Source organism: Lonchura striata, chromosome 2, assembly GCF_050655825.1.
Source record: "Lonchura striata isolate lonStrDom1 chromosome 2, ASM5065582v1, whole genome shotgun sequence".
Classification (NCBI taxonomy): domain Eukaryota; kingdom Metazoa; phylum Chordata; class Aves; order Passeriformes; family Estrildidae; genus Lonchura; species Lonchura striata.
Genome location: NC_140704.1, coordinates 16,320,390 through 16,347,350, shown reverse-complemented (window position 1 = coordinate 16,347,350; position 26,961 = coordinate 16,320,390). Strand labels below are relative to the sequence as shown.

The 26,961-nt window shown below is 39.9% G+C and overlaps 1 protein-coding gene across 4 annotated transcripts in view; it reads right to left on the bottom strand.

Moving 5' to 3' along the window:
* The window catches only part of MKX (mohawk homeobox), a 48,776-nt gene that overhangs the window by 12,236 nt on the left and 9,579 nt on the right, over positions 1-26,961 (bottom strand). For 3 of the 4 annotated variants that reach the window (XM_021543034.4, XM_085564830.1, XM_021543035.3), the window contains 2 exons: positions 25,290-25,443; positions 23,774-24,109 (listed from right to left, as the gene is read on the bottom strand). In XM_021543034.4, the coding sequence (XP_021398709.1) occupies positions 23,774-24,109; positions 25,290-25,443 (490 nt within the window). Of the gene's footprint in view, positions 1-15,686; positions 16,546-23,773; positions 24,110-25,289; positions 25,444-26,961 lie in introns of those variants that run through there. The other variant, XM_021543037.4, reaches the window with a different exon arrangement.

Genomic DNA, 26,961 nt, shown 5'->3' with positions numbered 1-26,961 from the left:
GAACCTGGGCTTCCAACTTCAGCACTCACAGGTACAAGTGAGGTTAACAAGAGTGTTGCTTTGCATGCATAAAAATCCATGAAATCATGAGCATCCTCAAGGTCTTACGCTGCTAAAATTACTTTAAATTGTAATTGTTTGATGCCTTACTTATCCATTTGTGAAATCCAACAGATGTCTTATGAAAACACCTTTATTAAACTTAGAAAAGGGCCAGATAGAATGTATCAAGTGGCACTGAGCAGCACATCATAAAACCATCCTGTCCTCAGAGGGGCTCAGCTGCATTCATGCTATGGCTTTGGTGGTACAGAACCAGCAGTGAGCAGCCAATGAGGATATAAGATAGGTTTTGAGGCATCTTTCAAACTAGGCCAGGTCATACATGTCAGAAAAGTATCTCTTTCCTCATCTAGCTCGAAATGTGATGGGAACCCCTATATTCAGCATCCTGAGGAACAACAGCGACATATACACAGAAAGCTGAAGTCACACACCTCCCTGACCATATACAGAATAATCAGCAGAAAGAAAGTGCTGGGTGAGCTGCAGGAGAAGGAGCTGCCTGTGGATTATTCTCATCTCCAGTTGCACAAAAGTGATTTTAGTGTTTGACAGCATTATTTTTGAGTCATCTCTTCAGTTTTGTTTCCTCTGCTTTCCCTTGTGAAGCTATTGCAGTATTCATGTTGCTGCTCACCACAACTTGCACTGTTATGATTTCCATTACAGGATTTCTTCCCAAACTTAAATATTCCCAGGTACCTTTTAAACAGGCCCTCAGAGATTCTAGTAAATTGGGAGGCCTATCAAGAAGGGCTGTGTTTTCAGTTTTCCTGTTCACTGAGTGAGTGAGAGGCAGTGCACTAAAAGGCAGAAGGCTCTTGGAGCACAACATCATGCCCAGAGTCATTCAGGAAGATGTGCCTATTTGCCAGGAAGTTTTGAAGAAGAAGAAACACCTCCTTCTATACTCTAAACATCATCTTGTGTTTAAACATGGTTTGAGTCATAATGCAGTGCAATTCCAGTAACTCTGAAGAAGAATCATACTAAGAAGAGCTCAAAACCTCTCTGGGCTATCATGGAGACTGGTGCAGTGGAATAAATCAGCCACACTGGGCTTAAATCCTCAAGGACCAGCTAAACTTTAACATTGCAGATGCTCACTAATTGAAAGTTGTAAGCGCTCTTCACAGCTGAGCCTTTGCCTAAGACAGATGAGGTTCCTGCACTCTGAAGGAGCACGTGTGGGAGGTCCTGAAACAGTAGTAGGCCAGTACTTAACATTGCAGAACCTTGGATGTGAACAGCTTTGTGGAAGAAGATGAAATTGTTTCTCTGGCAAAATGTATGAAACCGTCTGTGATAACAGGAATGAGAGTGAGGATGACTGAACAAATATTTGCACCGAATGCCTTGTCAGGACAGGGGAATTGCTACTGATATGATCTTTACTTGCAATGTTACTGCTTCTGACAGTCTTACAGACCTTGCAGATGTTTATTGGCCACTAAATCATTCTTCAAGAATGTTGGCTCTGTTCCCAAACCTGAAGAGCTTGAATGTGAAGGGGTTTGTTCTTCAACACACACTGCTGCTTTTGGAGACAGTGATTTTCAAGAAACCAGCAGGAAAGCATCATCAACTGATAACAAGACAGGGACCGGGTTCAGATTTCGCCGCACGCCGGGCCTCAGCTGCCAAGGCAGGCTGAGTAAATGAGCAGCGCGTAGCCGGGCAGAGAGCACCGCGACAGCAACGCTGCGCCGCGATAAGGGACCTGCATTCCAGCAAAGGCTGCTGCTGAGACACGGCTCACACCTCACCCCGACCTGGAGACGCTGCCTGCTCTTGGCAGAGAGCAGCTGCGAGACTCTGCGAGCCCCCGTGAAGCTCGCTCCGTGGTGCTGCGGCGAGCAGCGCTGTCCTGCTCGGCTCCTCCGACCGCAGGACACGCTGCTCGTACAACGACGAGGCTCGTTCAAAGCCTTTGCCATTCATCTCGGGAAGAGCAGCTCGCAAAGACGCTGAGCTCTGGAGGACCCTAAGCCACGGTATTTCAAGGCAAACAGATCTGCTTTCAAACAGAGAGTTTTTGAACTACGGGCAATATGCTCCGGCTGTTTCTGTGAGTGAAGAAGAATTTTCTGAGATCATTGCAAACAGTTTTCACCTGAAAATGCTACACTAGCCACTGGAAGCTGTACTTAAATAGACATTGGACTAAAATAGTATTAATAATTGTGACAGTAATAATACATCTCTTTTAAATAATGAGTGATAAAAAGTAACCCATTCCTTTCATATTATAAAATTATTTTGTAATAAATTTATTAATAAAATTTTGTAATACCATTATGAGTTATTGATGCACAGTGTATTATCACCACAGGAAAAAGACACTATCCACAGGTATTGAACATATCTCTCCCGAAAAGGCACTAACACATTGACCAGTGAGTGTGATCTAAAAGCAGCTAAAGCAAATAGCCTCCCTCTAAAACCTACTGAATTGCTGGCTGTCAGTTTCCAAGATGAAAGATAATGTTATCTAAAGTAGCCCTTGTAACATTTTCCCTCAAAATTGGGTGAATACTATTTAAAAATATCAGGTTGGCGTAGACATAAGGTACTTCAAAAATATATAAGACAGTTGCAGAAGGTGATAATGTCATATTTATTATGTATTTGTTTTACATTAGATCGCACACGCTTTCCTGGAAGCCAGAAGACTTTGCCAGGGAATTTTCTCCTGCAACAATTTGCCACAGCAGATTTAAAACACACATACGTATTTATAGTAAAGCTATATGGTATTTATGCTTAAATCAACAGATATACTTCAAAAATAGAATTTTTGATTAATTGGGAAGCTCAATAAATCAAAACCAGCTCAGAAGCTTTATTAGCATTATAAATAATTGGTCTTTCCTCATGTTACCATAAATAAAAATAAACCCAAAAAACCAAAAACTCTTCACCCAACAAGGCTTGCAATGAGAAACTGGGCTATAGATATGTGAATAAAAAATTAGAAAATACCAGCATTCATAGAACACAATTCCTTATACAGAAACAGTTGGAAATCGCTGTGAACTTTTTGTTCAAGGAGCAATTAAATTAACTTTATCTTAGATTAATTCACACTTACGGAATTTTTTATGTGTCTTCCCTGATCTACTTAGATGTTTTCCTAAGGGTAAGCAGCATCTACAACAATCACGTATTTGTACAGATAGCCTTGCATTCTCACCTGCCTTTTAGGAATTAAGATCCTGAATCTCCACTTCTATAAAGAAAATCAACGAGACATGCAGCCATGGCTCCAGACATAAAGAACATTTATATTTTATAGGAAATAACTATGGTGAAAGAAAGTGAGATCCTTTGATCCCTCCAACTACTCTAGGCTTTGAGCTTTTGAACAGAGGATAAGAGGAGGACTCTCAGCAGACATGCAAGCCAGGCAGCTACAACACAAACTCTTTAAGCTCTGTGAACTGTTTCATGTTTTTTAATTTACTTGCTGCTATTATTAGTAGTACTTCTGTTTCCACTTTTATAACAAGAAAAGCTTTTTCTTTAATTTTGCAAGAACTTTTTATTTTTGCCCGTGAGCCAAAGCCTTCCCATAGAGCAACTGCCTATACATCACAGTCTGTGAAGTTTATGGAGCTCTGCAAAGGGCATACAAAGCAGACAGAGCAAATCCCATGTGTGGACAGTGCCTGAATTCCTGCCCACTGTCCTTCTGCAACAAAGGGCAAACAGACCTTGAACCACCAGCAAATGCTGTATTTGATAGTACAGATTCATCAGGATGCACAAAATCCAGCCTAGCTGGGTGGCACCAACATGTCACTTCAGACTAACAAACTAGGAAGGTGCTGGCAAAACCAGCCCCTCTGAGCAGCACTGGTTGTGGCTCACCCAGCTCGTAGGCAGGTCTTGGCTAGTGCTGGCTGATACCATCAACCAAAAACTGTGACTCCAGGCTCAGCAAATCTTTAAAAAAAATCTCTCTGGATAGTACTTCCTAGGCAACTACTGTCTCAGGTAGGAGCATCCTGAGAGCTGCTCAAAGCAACCTGAAGGCTGCTGACCACCCCCAGCCCCATTTGCAGCATCACTCACCCTTCCCCTCACACCTCCAACACAGCTGGCTGCCTCAGGCTGTCATAACACAAGGAGAGTTCTACCTGAATGGTCCTAAGCTTTGCAATTGGTACTTGTCTTGCACACTTTGGGGGCTTATTTTTATTTTTATAAGACTCATTAGCCTTTATGGAGAAGCAGAGATTCCAGAATACAAATCACGACACTGACACTGAGTATCTGTACCCTTAGACCCCAAGGAGCAGCTGCCCAGAAGAAACAACAAAGTATCTAAAAACCTGGCATCAAGGACTTTTCCGTATTACTTTGGTTAACATTAAGATCCCACATTGCTCAGATAGACCTGGGAGAAACACCTTCTGCTTTATTTGTGAAATCTGCATTTTGCTAGAAAGAACAAAAGCCAGGAATGTTCTACCATATCCAGTGATTGTGATTCTTAATCAAAATTGCTTCTCAATTGTGTTGTCTTCTTTAGTATCACATCTGTCTTTTTTTACTTCATCCGTTTCCAACTGGATCTTCATTTTTCTTTCTCTTCCATAATAAGGGAAGAGAAAACTGAAGCAAGAAGAGTTCTTTCAAAAAACATTCAAGACTAACTGTTGGGATGGCACTTGACTGGCAAAGCCAAAGTCACACTGCAGCAACCCATCAAATATGAGGTGCTGTGCATGTTCAGCTGCTGGCATTAAACCCTTGTTCTGTAAGAACTGGGTAGAAATTGATAATTGCTGCCTGCCAAAGAGGCAGATTGGGAAGTATGACTTGTGAATATGAAGCACAAAGACATTGTGAAAATTTCCCCTGGCCACAACACTGTGCACATGTCCTACTCCCAAGTTTGGTATGTAAGCTGGTTTCTATATAGCACTTAAAATGGAAAAAAAAAATCCCTTTGAAAGAAGTGCCTTGAAACACAGATATTGGCAATGGATGACACTCACTTGATGTAATTACTGAAAGACAAATTTTTGATCAGGACTCCTATTTGAATTCTCTCCAAAGCCTCTCTGAGCTCCAAATGCTGTGACCTTTAAAATCAAGGGAGCAAAATGTTCTCTGTTCTAATGACTGGTACTGTAAAAGCAGAAAATCCACATGTTAAAACAAAGATTTAAATGGTACTTTTCGGCAATAAAATCAGACTTGGTTTTTCTGGGTACCAGAGAAAACCAAAGTCTTCACAAAAAGTTTAGAAGGATAATAAACTTTAGAAAAATGGGGAAATTTATAAATAGGAGTCCTGTGTTTTCAAGGATGATGAAAACAGTATCTAAATATGTAATGGCATAAAATCTACTGCCTGAATTCTACATTTACTTGCACAGAACATAAAAAAAAGGCATTTATGTTTCAAGCAAACTATAAAAAATTTTCTCTGATTATATGATGAAGTTTCAGATGAGTTTAAAGCTCTAGCTGTTGTTCCTGTTCTCATAGATACACACAAGAAACACTTCTGTACAAAACATTCCTACTTTCTAGTCAGAAGAAAGGATGCCCTCCTTTGGACAAATATACACTTCTCATTTATTTGGACAAAAAATATTAAAATTAAACAGAACAAATTTTCAGTCAACACTTGTTAATTTGAAACACTAAAAATTCTCCCATATTGAAAGCAGATTGCTCTGAAAAAACATTCATTTTCAAGGTCATAACAGTGCTGGCAGAACTCAAAAAATTGTAGTCCAACTTGCTTGTGTTCAGCTGTGTTTACTTAGTCTCAATTTGACAAAAGTCTGCCTCTGATTATACATAGCAGTCATCTGCCCACAGATAAATAGATATTACACAAATGCTTGGAGGGAATGACATTTGGCTACCATTATTTTTGGAATAATTTACCCTGCATCCTGAACTTAAAACACCAAAATGATTCATAATGGTTTCTGGACTCAAGTATTTCCATTTAATAAATTAATTTACCTCTATGACCTTTGCAGACTTTATATTATACATGTTGTTGGATAATTAAAAAAAAAAAAAAAGAAAAAGAAAGGGAAAAAAAAGGCAATTTATTGTTAAATATTCTGTATTCTTGGGAAAAGTGGATTTACCCAGAATTCAGACCCAAGTCAGTGGCAAACCTGGTGCAGCTCAGAGCTGGAGAGGGGGCTCTAACTCATCCCACCCATCAGCACCTGCAAGCACAGGGGCCTTGCTCAGCTCTCTGCAGAACGTGCACCTGGCACTGGAAGCCCACACGAGCAGAAACCGTAACAGCCCTGCCTGAGATGGAAATGTGTTTTCTATTTCAAAAGCTCCCACCTCAAATGCAAACTTCATAGTTCTCTGCCTATTATTTGTAGGAGGGAAAATTAATACATATTGGATGCCAAAGTTAAATTTTGTGTTATCTGAGGGAAATAGTTGTTTTGTGACATCTATTGAATATGTTATATTTTAAAGGAGACCTGCAGTATTTCTCTGATGTGGATAGACATTTTGTCTAGTTAAAGATACTACTTGGTCTAGGGTATTTTGTGTTATAAATTATCCATGAATAAGGCAAGAATCTTGTGAATAAATTATAGTCCCTACTCTCATTCCTTCCCTGATGTCTCTTCCTAATTCTCCCCCTTTCAAGTAATGCCCTATCAGTTCCCCAATCTCAGCTACCCCAAACCATATTTCCACATCACACACTAGAAGTATTGAGGGCAATTCAAAATCCATGAGGTATACTGCTACTGCTGCACATTTAAAGTGGAAAATGGTTCCAGAGTGTGGTGAGAGGTGGAAGAATAAAGCCTAGACCCAACAGAGTCAGATTAGTTTCTGTAAATTGGCATGCTTTCAAAAATGTCTCTTCAATTAGAACACCAAAATTAAGAAAGCCCCTGATGCAATAGGAACCATATGTGTTTGATAGACCCAGCTTTTCTAACATAACATCTAAATACTCAGTTTAAAGAAAATTAAGAGGCTTGTTTACAAAGAACTAGTTTATGTGTTTACAAGACTAAGCTGAATATTTTTAGATGGAACAATTACATACAAGTCATTTCCCCTCATTTTCCCTTGTTTCATGAAGGAATATTACTGTGAAGAAGGAATGTTTTTTCAATGTGGACAGCTGGAGGTACAGAAAACAGATTTTTGTCACGTGGAACAAATGCAGCAAATTCCTTCTTTACAGGGTGTTTCCTTACAGAGATTAAGTATTAGTGTTCATTACACTATGATGCAAAGCCCCACTCATTCAGAAGTGTGCTAATGACTGTGACCCAAAGAAGAGTTAATTCAGATGGAATCCAGGAAAATGAGGCAACACAGAAACCTCATCAGCAGTCCAATCACATGACAAAATGCGAGGCATCTCCAAAGCCACTGCCTGCCAAAAAAAGAAAGACTGCTGCAAGAAAAATACTTTCACAGCTTGATATCTGGGTCTTGTGACTGCTATCCAAACAAGGAGTAAAAGTGGTACTATATAATGTGGCAGAGTAAACAGAACCACCCACTCACCATCACCAATCATGTTTTTAATTCAGATATATTCTGTTTCTTTAAAAAATGATGGGGGAAAAGAAACAAAACCTTTTGCTGAACTTGAAAATTATATGTGTAATTATCAGATCTGGCATGACATATTTTAGGTTCATATATACCATAAACTGTATAGGAATGCGTATTTTGACATACAGGATCAAACAACCAGTCCATCCCAGGCGATGTCCTTTCTACTCTAGTGACAGATGCTTGTCTTGGAGGAGCACAAAGACACTGCCCCCAGCCAACCATGCATTAGGTTAAGAAGATTTCTCACTTTAACTTACAGATGGTGACTTGAAAAAATTTCAAAGAGAATGTCTGATTTGAAAAATTTACAGAAAGGAGCAGACCTAAAAGAAGTTAAAACTTTCAGGAACACTGGGCCAAGGAAGCCTCCACACTTGGCCAAATTGTCTCACAGTAGCCTGAAAACTACTTAGAGTTTTCAAAACAGGTCTTGGTAGAATCCGCCAAAGTCTGGATTGGGTATGATCAAGCCAAAGTATGAGAAGTATTCTATACTTTTGTGTCCAGCTTAGTCAGGGATTGCAGATGCATCAAGAGACTGGGAAATTAATAACCACACATCTCACACAAACAGACACCTCCATCACTACCACACTGCCACCAACACTGGAGTATTTCCCAGTCACAGACTAAGCTGTGTTTTTGCCCGAAGCTGTGGAGCAACAGTTTGGATTAATTTGCTTTGTATCCTAAGCAAGGTCATACCCTTTCCTGGAAGTGTATTTGCTCTTAGCCTGTGTAACATGGAAAAAAATGTCAATACACCACAATTGGACTCAAAGGTTCCTTCTAAGAATGGTGGCAGTATCTTGAATGCTTATCTACCCTCATTTCTCAAACACGTTGAAAAGGAAAATATCAAACTTCTAATTTTTGACTGTCAAAAATGCAGGTATCTCCAACCCTTCTCTGATTTATTCTAGAACTCTTCCATATTACACTCCAGATTCCTACCATTATTTCCATAGCTGCTTCTTCAGTATTTTATCTTCTTGCCTTCATCCCTTTGATCCCTTTTCTTTCCTTTTCCTTTTTGTTATTGTCCTCAATCTTGCATTACCCTTTCTGCATCCTCTTCCAACACTATCATTTCTTTATAATCTTCCAAAACTTTCTGCTCTTTATTTTCCTATCTGGATTTATTTCCTGGCTCTGAGTTTTTCTTTTTCCCTTCATTCCCTATCCTTTCTTCTATCTTTTCCCTCCTAGAGCTAAAATGATACTCCAGCCGTGACCTACCTGAAAAGAAAGTTACATCTTTTAAGTCCATTGTCAGTACTAAAGGGATGGAAAATATCTCAAAGAGAGCTAAATGACTGTTCCAGTCACTGTCCTGGACAAACAAGTGTAACTCCCATCAGCAGCTGGAGAAGTTCAGCACCTGAGTCAAGTTATTTCCCATTTGCCACCAGTGATTGTTTGGCGTGGGAGTCCTGCTATAGCAATCTGTCCTCACACTAGGGCACGGAGACACAGACAGAATTTCATGCAGTGGCTGCAGGGTGTTGGTGATGAGAAAAACAACTCTGATAATATAAGTCCTTTCTTCACTCTTAACTGAGAACAGAACCTAACTAAAGTGAAAACTGTTAAAATTTAAGAAGTAAGAAGGAGACCTGTATAAATAGGGAGACAGCTATGCACCACTTCACCCCACTATACTGCTGTATCTCTAACAAAATATCAAAACATCACAAGGAAAATTCCTTGCATGGCATGCATTGTGTAATCAATATCATTAGTAATGAAAGTCTTTCTCTTGGGTTCAAATAAAGTGGTGTAACATCCTGTCAAAGCACAGAATTACCACACAAGCAATTAGGTCAAGAGGATAAAAAGACTAAGAACTGTTTGCTCCCTGAAATTCTTGAGATCTGCACATTGAAACATTAATGTTTGCTTTTCAAGACAAAACAAGCTAACAGAAACATACAGCAGAAATCATCTTTATGGCCAACACTGCAGACAAATTACTGGGGAACACTTTTGTTTTTCATGGTGAATAAATTGCCCTTGTAACACTCCCCAGTTGAAAGCCCAGTTTGCCCTCCAGCTGGTGCTGCCTGGACAAGCTGGAGCTGTCCTGTGCATGGCTCAATCCAACTTGCACACCAGATCTTACAAAATGTTCACTGTTTTCTTTGTCTCACTCTTTTTATATTGCTTCTGGTGGTTTTCTCTGTGTGTTTTTGTTGCTGCTTGCTTCCCACCCTTACCATTCTCAAACTGCTTGCTGGGCAGGCACAGCAATTCCATGTAAGGAACGCAGGAAAGAGAAGCATTCCTTGATTTTTCTGTGCGCAGTAACTTGCATGACATTTGATCATAGACAGAGATTAAGTCATTCATGAATAGGGCCCAAAGGGAGGAACAACTCCAGAAAAACAACCCTCCTCAGTGAAGCTTCCAGGACTCCACAATCATTACTGCCACACTTACAGTTCATAGCCGATCTGGCAAAGCAAGGAATCCAACTGCAGGCTCTGTGGTTTAAATAAAATGTATCTACAGCAGCTTGGATCAATGTTTAAAAATGTTCCATGTTGTTTTAGTCCAAGGGCAAGCTTTTAAAATTAAAAGAAAACTTTGGCTTTAATTACAGATTAAAAGTGAAAGTTGTTTAAAAAGAATGCATATTCTAAGAACAGTAATAAAAGTTATTTAAAATTTAAAACTCATTTTTCTCTCTCCCAGAGTGTGACAAGTCTCCTTGTAAATATTTAAAACACAAGTTTCAAAGCTATTAATTTGTGGACAATATTTAGGGTGCTTCTGCCTTGCTGTTGTGAATCTTTGGCAGAGCTCATCTTTTTCCTACATTTATACTTTCAATCTAAAATAAGTGTCAGATTTTGATGCATGTTACAATGGCCAAAAAATAACCACAACTGTAACTTGTATCTCCTTTTCCTCCCCTAAATTTTGTCACCATGTCTTTGTGATGCAGCATGTCACCACCCTGTACATAAATACAAAGGGTTTATTCCAGAGCAGCTACAAGCAATGTGATCCTACAGTGGTTAGGTGCTACAGTGGAGAAGCTGCTGCTCTTGGGATGATTTTCAGCAACAATTGCCCATCTGAAAATCATTAGTGCATAGCAGTGGATTTTCCACATGTTCATATGCTGGACAAGCAGGTTGCCCTTGAAGTATGGCTCCCCAGAGAAACAAGGAAAACCCGGGGAAAATATTCTATTGTCAGATCACGGTTTCACTAGAGCCAGACAAAAATATGGTCAAGCATTCACATGGCTGCTTTGCTGGCAAAACGATAGGGTACCGAAATGGAGACAGCTAATGAGGAAGGCAAAGAATGAATCTCAGGAAGAAGACCTTAAAGGAGTACAGATTTTTCTTTTTGTTTAAAAATTCAATAATAGGGGTAAGTATGCAAATGTAATGACTTTCAGATTACTGACTTTTCTTTTTATAAGGTCAAAAAGGTTTAGAAAGGGTAGTATTTTCCAATAAAATGTCTCATCTTCTAATTCAGCTGTGTTTGAAGCACCAAAAAGAAAGTATTGAAAGAGCCTAAGTAAAAAAGGGTATGATTCTAACTAGGCAGTATTTGTTATTTAATGCCCCATTAATCGATAATTTGGCTTGAAGGAGGAAAAAAAAGTTGGCAAAAGGGAATGGAATTCTTTAGCTCCTTGTTTTACTTAAGAAAAATTCCCAATGGGCTTCACTTAAACAAAGAACTTTAGTTTTCCACTGGAAAGACAAAAAGAAAATCTTGGTCTAGCATGTCCTGCCACATGCTTTAACTACACAGTAAAAGAGTATGTACTTGGATCTCAGGCACATTTCAAAAGTGTAGTATTTATTAGCTGCTCTGTTGCCAAGTTCCACTATTATCATTTTATTATAACTAAGGTATATTTTTACTAACTAAATTATATTTAGGTTTTTAGTTTAAGCATTTGAAGGTCTTGGAGTGTCACGTACAGATGACATACAATATATCAAAGGCCTTTGTTGATTTTCTCCCTCCTCTCCTCTCCAAACAGTTACCCTGTATTGATGAGCTCAGGGCTTCTGACTTACCTAAACCCCTATTCAGCTGTAAGATGTGCTGGGGCCAAGGGAGGAATACCCTTGGATGAAGCAGAGCTCACCAAGGACAAAGGTGAGCCCTGTTAGCAGATATCCCACCGCAGGCATGTCCCTCACACCCTGAGGGGCAGGACAACCCCATCTCTCCCTACTACCTCCTTCAGACACCCTGCCCCAACACTCATCTCTCGCCCTTTGGCCAGCTCACCCAGACCTGGCTTTTTCCCAGACCTGCTGCTCCCGGCTGGGCCGTGGGCTGGAGGTGTTGGGTGGTGGGACAAAGCTCAGCAAATGCAGTAGTACCACAGCACTGAATACAGCCTTTATTTTTCCTGCTTTGTGCAAGGAATTAAGGATAAGGAGTACCCAAATATGAACACCTACATTCTCCAAGGCTCACAGTCTTTGATCTGTGAGCAAAGATGCCACTGAAAGCAGCAGCAGGTCACAAAATAAAGTTTGGAGAGCTTCGTGAACACATGAACATTGTGTGTCAAATCATGTAGCACACTTTGGGGCCAAAACACTTAAAACCCAGACCAGATCTTGGCAAATTGGATTTTTGCACTTCCAAGCACTTCCAAAGGGTTGGTTTTAAAACATATCTTAGTGCCTGTCCCTCAATTATCAGGTCTATACCCTTTGAGCTGGGTATAGATATAATTGCCAACCCCTTTTGAAATAAGAGGGAAGAGAATCAAATATGTGAATCTGTGATTTGAATGAGGTATAGAAGAATGAGAAATATTAAGGACATTTCCCCTATAAAAATTCACAGCAACTGTAATAAATGTAAATTAATGCTTATGTGCACATGTAGCAAGGAGAAATTATCACTCACAGTTTCATTAGACAAGGAGTGAAAACGGCAGCAGAAAGGCTGGGACAAAATACTAAAAGGAAAACAGGCTTATAAAGACACCTACCATTTTTTTTCATTTAAATGTTTAAACAAGTATTTCTTCACCTCGGTTTAGACAGCACAAATAAGCCTTTGCATAAAACAAAAGATTACTGGGATCAATACCTGAAGGTCAACCTTGTCTTCTGTGCTGACTTTTGTGAAAAGGATTTTCAGCTTTGCAGGGGCAATCTGGAGTAAGCAACTCAGCAAGGATTTGAAAGGGAGATATTTGATTTTTTGTAGACAATACAGTTGGGATCCTCTTTTCCTCTGTCTTTGCAAAATTCACTGCCATAGTAAACGTCTGCCCAGCTCTGAGCTGAAAGTGCAAGCACAGCAAACCAGCAAGAGAACATCGTAATAGAGCACTAAGGAAGGAAATGTGCATCTGTGTGTATGTATGAATATGAAACATTGAATATCTTACAAACACCACTACAATCTCAAGTGCTGGCCAGAGCAAGACAGCTTTTTTGGTTTCTCTTCCCTTCAGAAGGTGTCACTAAACACCCAGCACTACTGACATTCAACAAGCAGGAGGGCCAGAATGATCGTAATTATGACATCGCAGACAGAGAGGGGCTCCAGGCTTCACCCAGCACCCCTGCTCCCCCAGCTGACATAATTTTCACAAGCTGCACGTGGCTCTCTCTGACTCTGCTGGCACAAACAGTGCTGCAGACACCCAGAGATTTCCCTAAAGAAGGAACGAGGGCTGTTGTCTTAGGGAGGAAGCTCCTATTTGAAGATGATCCCAGGGAAATGAATTTGCTGCAAAAATCAACACCCTATGCCAGCTAAAAAGCATGAAAGGGAGAAAAGCGGGACAATGATTTTAGTGTGTCTGTATAAAGGACAACCCACCACCACAGTGCAAAGCTGCCATAAATAGTCAGGAGCAGACCATTGGATTTGCACACCAGATCCAGAACCCTGAGCAGCCACCGGTCCAGACTCTGCATGGTGCAGCCCACAATGGGACCAAGCCAGATCCCTGCTCCTTGGGGTAGAAAGAGCAATTACACAAACAGGGGATCTGGGATAAAAGTCTCCCTGAAGTCAAGGGCCGAGACGAATTCCCAGCACACCGAGGCCTCATTAAAACTGCCCGCAGTGTCTGGCCCACAAAGTACATCCAGTGCAAGGAGCGCAGTCCTGCCGCTGTTTTGCAATGCATTACAAAATACCTTGGCTAGCAGAAAGAATTTGAGGCAATTTGCTCCTGAAGAGCCAGGTCGTGAAGAGCCTTCATTTTTCCAGCAAACTGGATTTAAGTTGACAAATAGTAACAGAGAGAAAAAAACACCCTGACAAAGTAAGGGGAGATGGAGAAACCGACAACGTTTAACTTGATCTTCGAGGGTGTAAATCTGTCAATACCCACAAATGACCACAAGGCCACATGCCAGTTTTCACTCCGAGATACCGTAACTAAGACATTTGGCTGGTACCTCACATTGGAAAGAAAGTTTTTACATTTAGAAATGTAAAACATTGTAACATTTAAGGAATTTTGGCTACAGCCCACTAGCCAGCCTTCCCCCAGCCTCAGCTAGGGGATTATTTTGAATGTTGCTTTGCTTTTCGTGCATCTGTTGCCTAAATCAATGTGGAGGCATGAGGGAGGGACTGAAAATTGGCTCTAGAAATACTGGTATATTTTAGTGTCATAACTGAGAATTTTGGCAATTCCTTTTAACTTGACATGCCAGTGCCATACCAAATGATCTGGTCATCATAACCTCAATTTCTGGCCATCAGTGAAAGAACAAAGATAGAGTCTCTGACATCAGGTTTCAAGGCCGCTGTGAAAAATTAAGGAAAACAGATTTCATGCCTCATTGCAATTTTGCTTTACCTATTTTTGTGTTTCTTTTCAGCTATTCCATCTTCAAATGTTTGTCTGATCTCTTTCTGTTTGAATAGTTTTTTACTTTTCCAGATTTTCTACAATGTAATTTACCTCTCCAGATCTCTTCCCTATTTTAAAAAACTCCTGGTCTTTTTTTTTTTTTTAGCTCACATACAACCCACTTATACAAGTCTTTTGCATGCTTTTACTGTTAGGACACATTTCTCCTTTAGCAGATCTAAAGTGGTGATTTGATGCCAATTTAATGCCATAAAGCATAAAAGACCTCAACAGGTCTTTAGTAATCACTGGTAATTTCCACATCTGCCTCTATATCTCATACCCTTTAAGTCTGTAGGGAAGTGGATTTTATATCATTGAATCCAACTCTGGTTTTCTGGATAATTAGAAATTGAACTCTACAGATAAACATTAGACAAGGTTTTGCAGCACAGGTGTTTTTAAAAGCGCCGACAAAACTCTCATTCACAAACAATACCCACAGGTTCCTGACATTTTCTGAATTGTACGTACAAACTCATCCACAGCCCAGAATTTTTCCATGCAGATAGCCCTTCAGTCCACTTCTCAAATTGTGTCAAAACCATCTCAAAAGCTTCTCTGTGAGTACACATGGAATATCACAAGTTTGGTCTCACTAAACTGCTCTCATCATTATGTTTCTGGTATTCACATTATGGACAAATGACCTAAAAAATTTCAGTTAAGCACATATAGGAGGGTTGGTTTTTTCCTTTTTTTTTTTTTTTTTTCAAATTACAGAATTACTTTTAAAACCCACAAACTTGCAAAGGGAAATAGGATTTGCTGGATCAGATAAGATCACTATCTGAAGTTTATATCATCAACCATGTTCAGTGTGTAGCTTTTTAGAAAAGAAAATTAAAATGGGAGGACGCAATGGTGAATTAAATAATTTTGCAGTTCAATACTGTATCAGTTTTTACAGTATTTTAAGGAGAATTTTAAAAATATCTCACCCAAAACAAAACAATCCAGTGCTCTTATTTCCCTAATTTTTAATATTACAATCAATAGATAAATTCTACCATTTGCACCAGCATGAATACAATTTCTTAACCTACTTGAGAATCATCAAACACTGTCTTGGTGCACACAACCAGAGAGTTTCAAGTGTTTGCCACTTGTACCAAAATCTTGCCATGGTAAAGAAAATGCGTGTATTTGTGCATGTAAGCAAACAGTCAGAGACCCAAACCATTTTCTTTATTTACATCTATATGACTGAATACAAACAAGCTGTTTTTCACTAGTTCCACCACAGGCATAAAATATTTCAGACTCCAGGACTACTGAGAAGCTCCCAGTTTTTTTCACCAGTCATCATGCTCCAAATTTACAAGCCTAACTCAGATGGTTATTACTGAGATGTACCTGCTTAAATCCCTTCCACAGATGGGAGAGTGAACACTGTTCATGCCAAGTTTCAGTCTGGATTGAATTTTTACAGCTGGGTCATAAATTTGCAGATTAAAAGGGTTCTAATGGAAACACAGGTACAACCTTAACTACAGCAACATGAACAGCAGCAAGGTAACACTGCACGAGGGACAATCTACACTACAAGCAGACTCTACCAGGATTTACCTAAAGTCGCATTATTTCTCCCCAGCAGAGGCGGAAGGAGGCTGAGACGTGCAGAAAACTCATGCCAGGTGTGAAGTTTCAGTTCAGATGTTTTTCCAGAAAGAAGTGAAACTTTTATGGGCTTGCCATTCCTTTAAGTTTATTGCCCATGCCAGAATGTGAAAAGTCCAGCCCTTTTTTCCCTTCTGCTACTACCCTGTCTCGCCTGTGCCTGCCTTGTCTGCACCCTGTCCCCTCCTGGTCACACTTCCTTGCACCACACACAGATTAGTATGTTAGTAAGAAACACCGAAGGCAGTGGTAACTCGTGATGAAGATTATAGATTTCATATGTAAAAGTGATCCACTGGGCAATAAAGAAGAGTTTTGTCCCTGTCATTTCTCTTTCTTCATGCAGGCGCCATGAGCAGATGTCTTGGTGCAGGAGCAGAGTCAGCTGCAGTGCCACAAAAGCCCTGAGGAGCAGAACAGGCACATTTCAGTGTTGGAGCCAGCAAAAGTCTTGCTCACAGCCCAGTGATCTGCCTCCAGCCATGGCTTTGTCTGCTCAAAAGTGCTTCCCCATCACTGATATAAAGTAGTGTGTGATTTGCAAGCCACTTCTGATGAAGTGACAGCACACATCTCTGTCTTAGTGTTTTATTCTTCTTTTTCATTATTCCATGTATAAAATCATGCCATATTTTTAAAGTTTGTTGGCCTACATCTCCCCTTTGGCACAAACAGCTGATACATTTTGTTGCTGGATCTCCTGGGTAAGGGACTGAGCAGATACACCCTCCTTTGTGCCTCCAGAAGCATTCTGGTGGACAGCAGCAGTGCCAGGGCCCCTCTGCGTGCACACCAAGGCAGCATGAGGCAGCCAGGCTATGGAGACAACCCATGGGATGCAAACCACTGCTCCTGCCTGGTGCTGCCCTGCTGTGTCCCTGTGCTTGCACCAGGGCTGCAGCACCCAGAGCTTTCTGCTGCTCTGCTTGAGCTGGTATGGGGCTCATCTACCTTGTCTCGTTATCTCCCTCGAGCCCCCCTGCCCTCCTCTCTGAGCAGTGTTTCTTTTTGCAGCAATGGCTGCAGCTGGCTGATGTTTGCAAGGCTAAGGGACCCCTGAATCAGAGCAGAAGCCACGGCAAGGCAGTATGTGAGCCTGGTGTTTCTGCTGCAGGAGATCTGCACACAAATTTGGCTACTGGGGAAAATCCTGCTCAGGCAGTAGAAGGGGAGAAGGAATCACAACCATTTCACTAAATGAGTTTTCCCAAGCTGTAGTTTCACACACTCTTTAAATATCCTTAAATTAACTGCTAATTTTCTAACTAATTTCCCTATTATATTCATTACTAACCATGCAGTCTAGAGCTAAAACTGGAAAATAGTCTGATTTATGACTATGTGCTTTTCCATGTACATAATTTCCTGAAACATTCACATTTTGGCTGGCCCCAGGTTTTAAAACCAAGCATAATTCTGAAGACATTTGGAACAATGGGAAAATGGGGATAAATACTTTTTTCTCTTTGAAAACACCTTTACTAAATGAATAAAGTCTAAGGCTTGCCAGAGAACAGCCCTTGCTGAGGCCTGGAGCATTGACTAACTCTATAGAGGAGTATTAAAACATACAGTTGTCAGAGACTGGTGACAGTACCACACATTTTTTCCTGCTGTGTCTGAGAGGGGTCTTGGGCAAGCACAGGGATCTGATGCTTTTTGGCCAGTGCTGTGAATATTTTATTGGGAAAATGTTAATGGTCTTGGAGAAACAAAGGGAAGCTTGCTGTACCAGCACAGGCAGCAACAACCTGTGGTCATGGAAACATGGCTGGTGCCCTGAATTTTTTGGTGTCTTCTCTGCTTTTTCAGTCAAATGTTGTAATCTTTTCCATTTGAAATCATCCATGCAGGCACATCCCATTCCCTACAATGATAAAGCTGTCAGGAGTCCTGACACATGCTGCTCTGAGGCAAGCTGATTTGAAGAAAATCCTCTGCAGCCAACAACTGGCTTCAGTTTTTACTGAAGCATGTGGAAAATTTGCCATGACATCAACAGAAGCAAAACCAGAAGACGTGCCCACAGTCCGCCTCTGCTCTGTGGGGTCTCCACAGCAATTATACCTGAATTACAGAACAGGCACAAACATGCTGCTATTTAAGCTCATCTTATCTGCACAGAGGCGGATCTCTGGAGTCTTTAATATTTTGGGTTTCAACAGGAAAAAAAGGCCTTAAATATTCATAACCTTTTGCATCTGAAAACAAACAGATAAACTAAGAATGCGCAGTTTTTGCATCCAGCACCTGTGAGAAAACAAATACTCTCTTTTCCAATAAAAGAATGGAGTGGAGAGAAGTAGCACAGGAAAACTGCACTGCCCGGAGTGCTGCTTCCCCTCTCAGCAGGGCTGGCTCCAGGCAAAGCTCTTCCTTGCTGGCTGGCAGTTCCTGAGTGTCCAGGGTTTTTGGACAGTGCTCTGCCCACAGCTGTTGCTGTTCCCAGCCCACCCAGTGCTCTCTTCCTCCATTCTCCTACTCGAGAGAGGTTGGAACTGCTACCTTCCCACAAAAAAGATTCAGTTTTGATGAAGCACCATTTTTTGGAGTCATGTGGAGAAAATCCTGACACATTCCCATTGCAGCTCAGGTACTGAGAAATCAGGAAACTAAAGAGAACTAAAAAACCAGCTTATTTGATTTTTGGTGTTTGAACTGAAAGAAATGCAGTAAGTGAACCAAGCTAGCAGGGAACGTGTGGGATCTTTAAAGTTCTCAGCTTTGGGCTATCACATCTGGTATATTAAACCTGATGCTTCCTGTGCAGTAAAGCCATTTCCTTTTATTCTTTCTTTAGAAAAAACAACAGAACAGTAAATTAAACACAATCTCAATTCTCAATTCCATGCTATTTTAGTTGATGAATCAGGTCGTGTAATAATAAAATTCCTGCAGAAATACGATCTTAACTGTGTAACCTGCAAATTGCAGTTATGCTCTGTGTGCATTTAATACTGTACTTGACATTCACCTTTTACATTTCACTTCTGGATGACATTAGGATCTGCAAAAAAGACCTCCTTCAGCTCTCCCAGGTTACCATTTATTTCAAAGTATCCCCAAGGTCTCCAGCACTATTTAGATCCAACTTGCAAAAGTCACTGCTGTGAGCAGTTTTTGTAGGTCCCTTGAGTTGTTTCTGAAACCAGGTTCCATTGTGTTCATATTATGTTTTCAAATTTTATGGCTTATTTTTAAATTACACATTAATTTCTAAAAATGTTAAATTGCAAGGAAAAGTTGGCAAGGACCACACAAAATCACAGCACTGTTCTGCAGTTTGTGTCTCTCTACAGTACTTCTGTGCATGGCTACAGATTTAAGTGCTCTGTAGGAATCTGGGCCTGATCCTGCAGAGTGCCGAGGGTCACATCAGAGGTGCTCAGTGTGCTGCAATAAATGACCCAGGATAGTGCTTTATAAATCAACAACTTTGCAAGATCCAAAGGAAAGAAAGGAAGCAAGGTGAGAAGAAAGAAAACTCAGTAGTAATGAAAACATCAGAAACAGAGTGTACTCCTGAGTACGAATGTCTAAAAATAGAGATCAAACATCTTCACAAATCGGCCAGTGGTTCAAGTGCTTGTTAAAACCATCCTCTTTTCCAGGCCTGCAAGTCTTGAGTTTCCTCACTGTTTTTATTTGTTCTGGCTTTTCTACTGTGCTAAGTAACACATGAAATAAATGAAAAATCTGCCTACAGAGAAAGGACTCCCTGTCCTACCATTTCATCTCTTTTACTCTTGTTTTAATTTTTTCTTTCCTTCACTAGATAACAATATCCCAGAAAGCTGGGAATTCTTAATTTCCTTGTGCTACAACGATGCAGAAGATTTTGTTTCTGCAGGTGACTGACAAATAGGGTACTCAGGGAGCACTGCAGCTTGATTACAGAAAAGTCAGCATTTTAGTGATCCGTAAACCAAAGACTGATGTTGCCTCTTTAGATTTATATTCAGTTTCACTACAAACATTAGATCTTTTCCTTGTAGATTTCTGGAGTGCTTGTTGCCGTCAAGACTGTTATTTCTGCATGCATTTGTACAACAAATACGGGTAGACAAGTCTGCTTTCACTTATTCCTGTCACACAGAGAACCCGCTGTGAGTGACTGCATGCCAAGCAGTTAGTGAAAACCAGTTATCCAACGCGGCTTTCTAACTAAACAAAAATACCAAACCAAGCCTTTCAGTCATCAATTTCAGATGCGTATTTGACCAATTATCTATACTTGCATATATACCTGCACCAGGATTGATCTGAACTGAAATTTTCTGCTTTAAGTGAACACACTTGTGTATGTCCTGTTACACACATAAGACTATCAGCTTAGGACAGAAAGGCTTAGGGGAGCCTGTGCCATACCCGTGGCGGCTGCTCTCTCCCCGGCTGCCCGCACTGCCTGCCCGTGCCACCTCCAGCAGCAGCTCCCCGGGCCTGGGGCTGGGCAACAGCAGCGTGGGCACTGCACCTGTGAGCTCACAGTAATTGTGTGGAGGTAGAAAACACGGCTGCTCGGCCGACAGTCTGTTACATAGCCTGTCCTTGATCTTTATGTGGGATTTCCCAGTTGCATGAAGCCGGAGTAGCATATGGTCCCGTGTTTATAAGCATGTTAATGACTGAAATGGGAACCTCTACAGCCCGTTTTCCGTATAAACTTTAAACTGCAATTTCTTGTTTTTGTTATTGGACACTGCACTTGTACACTGTTAATTTGGTGCAGGCTGTTGAGACGCACGTGGCCACACTGACCCCGGGCACACAAAGCAGCTCCAGACACACTGATGTACCTGAAATCAGGGTCCAGCCTAATCAGAACCAGACAGGACGAGTAAGCCTTCTCACTCATGATGTGCTACAAGCTTGTTTGCTCACTTGCTCACTCATGATCTTGCCTACTTTTCCAGGGAAGCACAATAGAGAGTTAGTTTAAACTCCAGTGACTTCCTGTCCTTACAGGCATAATGACCTTGCCAAACATTTCTCAAAAATAAAACATCAATCAGTTTTCACTCTGTGCTTTTTGAAATGCTGCTTAAAATGTCTTCATAAATTAAAACGTCTAGCAGGGATTTGACAATCCTGCAACAGCTCCTTTGTGTTAAAAATTAGCTGTTTTGCACTACAAAAAATTGCAGTGTGGAACTCCTTGTAAGTGGTCACATCTCACTTAAAAATACACTTGCCACTTTCAGGAGGTTAAGAATAGTAAAATCAGCCATACCCTGTTATTTGCTTAACCAAAATGTATTACAGCTATTTTTGAAAACACAGATACCGGTCTGGTACCATACTGCACTAAGAACTGCCAACCAGGTATTCAAATTACAAAGAAAAACATTTTAAAAATATGTCATCCTTATTTATCTCTCCCTGTATAACAATCATGTGGATAATTTCATCTATTTGAAGGTAAGTTTCATAAAGGGACAATACCTTGAAAGTATATGTTTCTTCATGAAAAGTTTAATTCCTGCGTGTGTAACATCAAAAAATCATTAATGGGACTGTAATCTTGTAACTGAAAAAAGCCCATTTGTAACTGTATTTCCTGAATGTTCACACATGTAGCAACGATACAGCAAAAAAAGTCACGTGTGTGTATATATATATGTATATATATATAAAAAGATATATATCATATGTATATTATATATATATATATATATATATATATGATCTTTTTTATTTCTATATGCTGCTTGTCTGCTTTCAAAGTTCAAAAAGAATAAAACTATATCCTAAGAGCTGCTGGTCTGTTCTCAAAAAAAGTGAAAAGGAAGATATTTAGGAACAGACTTAAATGCAGTCTCAAGAGGAGTTCCAGGAATGTCACTTAAGAATTTTAGGGACAAGTATACTAGTTTTTAGTCATTCCAGCACAGCTGGTGAATTTATACAGTTTCAGTGTGCCTCCCTCAGCCTTCACATTAATGACCATACTTTTCAGTGCAGCTTGAAATTTGTCAAGAAGAACTTAATCCAGTAGCAAATTTATTATAAATTTTAAAAAGTCATTGCATCCATTTTTAGGTTATGGTATAAAGCACAGAAAACCAGAAGTTTACATTTCTGAGCTTCTGCATCTGCTCTTGAGTAACTTTTCACTTAAAAATAAAGCCTGGCAAACAATATACTTGTAATGCAGGCCAAATGCATTTGGTATGTTCAGAAAAAAAAATGAACAGAGTTTATTTTGAAACTTACTAATTGAGCAAGCACTATTCTTTCTCTCCACAAGACTCCATTTCCCTACAGAGAACGTTCTCTGGTCATTCCCAACAACCTGCACACACAAACGTCCTCCTAATCCCCACCAACAGAAGTCAGCCTTGTGGCCCCTCCACGTGGACAAAAAACCCACAAGAATTGTGCCAGAGAAGAGAGAGCAAAGGCTGCAAACTGGAGAAGATGCAAAGGCACCTGAACCTGCCTGCCAAGGAAACCAAGGGGAATCAAGTACAAAATCTAAATCTGTATTATCTTTACAGCAAAATCCTCCAGTACTTTTCAGCAATATCCATCCCTGAAGATGCTGCCCTCAGGGTGTTCCCTGGAAGAATAATCTGCCAAGAAAGGCCCAGCACAACACAAGGGGCTGCTGCAATGAGTTGAAACCCTGAGACACTGGTGGAGACCTTCAGAGACTGGGGTGCAAAACTTCGTATTTTTCAAAATGTAATCTTTTCACCTTATGTCTCCAAGAAATACAGAAGAAGTTTCACAAGAGGAGCCTTCCAGCATCCCCTGACTCACGGGGACTTAAGCAAATTCTCATCTTGCCCTGATTTACAGCAATTTACTGGCATGAACCAGGCAGTCCCATGTGCCTTGCTCTGACTGGTAACACAGTGGATGAAATTACGTCATGCTTGTATGTTTTTATTGATAAGATTACAGTAATAAACTATGTGTAACCCTTCAAAAACCAGCAAGACAAGGTATTTAATGGCCAAATCTGTGGCCCCTTAGTTCAGGAGAGTGATGCAGAAATTAGTCTTCACTAATGCCTGTATTCCTAATAGATGCATGAGCACCAAAGGTCACATAATGGACAAGGCACTCTGAGGACAGAAAAGGTGCTGTTCAACAGAGGAAGGTGTTCACATGCACTCCACTGAAGGGCATAGGACTCATGTAAGTGTCACAAACAGCCACCTTGAAATTTCAAAGCCCTCTTCCTCCTCCCAGCTGTGGCCGAGGAGAACTTCAGTCCTCCTCTACTCCTCCCTTTTATAATAGAATACAGAAGAATTTCTCCTTCCTTAGGCTTGTCTTAGTGCTGACAAAAAGTGGCCTGTAAGTGTAATTTCAAAAACTATCCCCATTGCTCCATTTGAAAAGCAAACCAGCTTCATTAGTGGTCATTAACAGCACTTAATTGTAATACTGCAGGTAGAACTTCTCCAGAGAATAAAAAGGTGGACAGGATTTATCCATCCTGATATAAGAGGATGGACAGGAGTAATCCACTTTCATGCAAGAAGATGGACAGGAATTATCCACTGTGATATGAGAGGATGGACAGAAATCTCAAAAAAAACACAATCAGGTGACATTTATTCCAGCAGCCACTGTCTACTGAAGATGTCTTTAATAGAAATCATGCAGAAAAATATCCCTTACCTGTCCGATAGACAAAATTGCCTTCTGTCTCTGATGATGATGGAGACACCAGTTCTTCCTCAAATTCATTGGAACTAAATGAACCAGAATGATTCCTTTGCCTTGTTTTTTCCATCATAGCTGCATTAGTAGCCATGACATGTCTCAATGAGTCATTTAGGTAACGATTCAGTAAGCTGCTTTTGTATTTGGGGGGTGACACATAATCCTCATTGGCACTTGCTTCTGGTCTCACTCCTGTTTTTATTACTGAACTTTCAGTTTTAATCACAGTGTGATGAACTGGTTTGTTATATCCCCCTTCATTCATATGGTTTCTCGGAGGATTTTCTCCATCTGAAAACAAAAGAACAAAGATACAGTGATACATTGAGTACTTAACAGTTAACATGTTTTGCATTGAAATAAATATAACTAAAACTAGACAGTAACCATTTTCTTCTGTTCACACATTGCTCATAGTAGTTCCCATGATTCTCAGATATTCCAGGTATTCTAAATTAATTAGTTGTAGAAAAATCTTTGAGTCTGATTTGTTCATGAGTAACACAAGACAGGTAGAAAAAAAATGGAAAGTGCCCTAACATAATGATAAGCATTTAAAAAGCTGTGTGAATAGGCTGAATTCTTACTATCATAACTTGAAATTTGGTTTGCCTCATCACCACAGAATACTTAGGTACATTTGCTTAAACTGTACCCTTTTAACTGTTCTGCAAGCAATCTTTTCAAGGGAAGTGAGTAGAAATTTGAGTACATTCCCACAGTTTTCAGGAGGTGTGAGTACAGACTGAAACTGGAACAAAGATCATTGAAATTGAGTACAAATTGAGACATACTCTTCTAAAAATTCACATACATATTTTTTGACAATGTTCTGTAGGATTTGTTCCTGTCATTGTTATCTCCATGTCACAACCATCTAAAAAAAGCACTCACAGACAGAATTAATGCAAGAATTCTATTAAAATACAGTGTACTTTAAAAAAAATCCTGCTTTTGTTAATTTGAGTAAGACAGAGAATTCCATTACATCCTTTATGGAAAACAGCTGTTAGCAAAATACATCAAATAAATAACAGTAATATTCAGTTTACCATCTAAGCTGCCCCACTAATCAACCCTTTAATGATGTATATTGCTATAGCCCTTCCATGAAGGAAAGTAAGTCAAGTGATTTCTCATTTCTTTATACCAAGAAATGTAATCCATTTTTTTCCTTTAATGCAGACTAAAGTAATAGGCTTGTAGAATGCAATGAACAAAACATTATCTTTTTAGCAACAATGAAATATAATAACATGCAGCCAGATTGCCACCTTGAACAACTTACACAATCCTGCTTTGCAAGGCTGCCTAGTAGTTGGGAGCCAAAAGAGGCACCTAATTCACAAAAACAATAAAGGCAGAGCCACTGAGGGTATTTGTGATTAAACATTATAGATAACTTAGGGTATCTAATACTTTCTAAACATATTCTAATCAGTTTAAAATCAATAAAAAAGGATCAACAAACCTTCAGAGCACGAGTCATCGCTGCTCACGCTGAGTCGCTCAGCATTTCCCTGAACATATTTGTTGTACAGTTTTATTCGCAAAGCCCAGCTCAGGTCTGGCTGCCTGACAGTGTTCTTCAGGCGACGTCTTGCATTGGCAAACCAGTTTGATACCTGCATACAAACGTGTGTATTAGCTTCCCCTGGAAATTAGGCAAACAAATCAAGCATAGAGCCCTCAAGAGTTTTTTGTATGCTTCAAGGGTACTGCAAACAAGAGAAATCTGAACAGAAGTCCATGAAATTAGCACTGAGCAGAGCAGGAATCTCATACAGGAAGCCAATTTCAGGCTTCCCACCCTTCCCAAGTGTTAGCAAAACCACATTAATCACAAGGTTTCAATTAAGGTGTCCCAAATACCAGTTTTATATTAATCTTTTTTTATTATTATTTTAAAGATAAAACCCTGAACATTTAATATGAACCTTCAATACATTACCAACTTCCTAAATTAAATTAATGTCTAATATTCAGGAATTTTCTTTGATATTTATATAGGCTACAATAAGGCTATTGAACAGGAAAAGACATTCTAAATTTGTATATATAAAAGCCTAAATTCTCCCTTGCATTTTGACAGAACTCTTAGTCTGACAAGATGTGGGCATCAGGAAAGTCTTACACAGAGGACAATGTACTTTCACTCACTGCAGAAATCAAACATTTCCTTTACAGAGAAGCTGATTTTACAAACTCTTTTTGTTGTGGACAGCTTAAAAATAGTAAAGATGCAATTCCTCACAAGGTGAGTACTAAACAAGTCTGCTTTGTCTTCCTTCCCAATTTCAGAGCATTTCCTAGAGTTTGACTTAGCAAAATGGATACATGTTAGTGTCCCTCTAGCATATAGGCATATTACAAAGTCAGGCTCAAACACAAGTATTTCACAGTGTTTTAAGCACTGAATGAGCAAAAAGGCACTGACTACCCTTCAGTGCCAGCAGTGTTAATTAAACCACCAAATAAGATGCATGTACTTGCAGTGACTTTTCATGAAAGCACACCTGAGAAAATGCTGGCCTTGATTCTACTGCAACTCAAAAAGATAGTAAATAGAAAATACTGATAACTCTATCTTTACTATGAGCAACAGCAGAGGCAAGTGGCCTGCATTCTAATGATATTTGCTTAAGGATAAAGTAAGGTGTTAAAAGTACTATTTATCGCTGGCAGGAAAAAGTGCATTTTGACATGACCTCTGCAAGAAGGAGGCAGAGTAGCATCATTTGCAAAGGAGAATGTAAAGGACGTTAGCAGCCTACAGCCCTGTTCACATCTTTGTGTTGTGAATATGCACAAAGAGAAAGCCAGACTACTGTCGTCATATTCTGACCTGGGAACGATCTCACCATTTAATTTACATCAACCTGCAAAGCAAGTTCATACATGTTTTATCAATACATGCTACCCTACCTAATAGAGAGCCAAACTGTAGACCTTAGCACTGAATTTTGGCCCTAATTTTGTCATCTGTCTGTTGTAGCTAAGGTTACTATATAAATCACACAGAAATGTCTTTCTAATTATTCTGGATCAACAGTCTCTTCTAAAGTGATTATGAGAAAAATAAACACTACGTGCCTAAAGAAAAAGCAAAGCTTCAGTTCGGAGTCCCAGCTAGAACTTTGCAG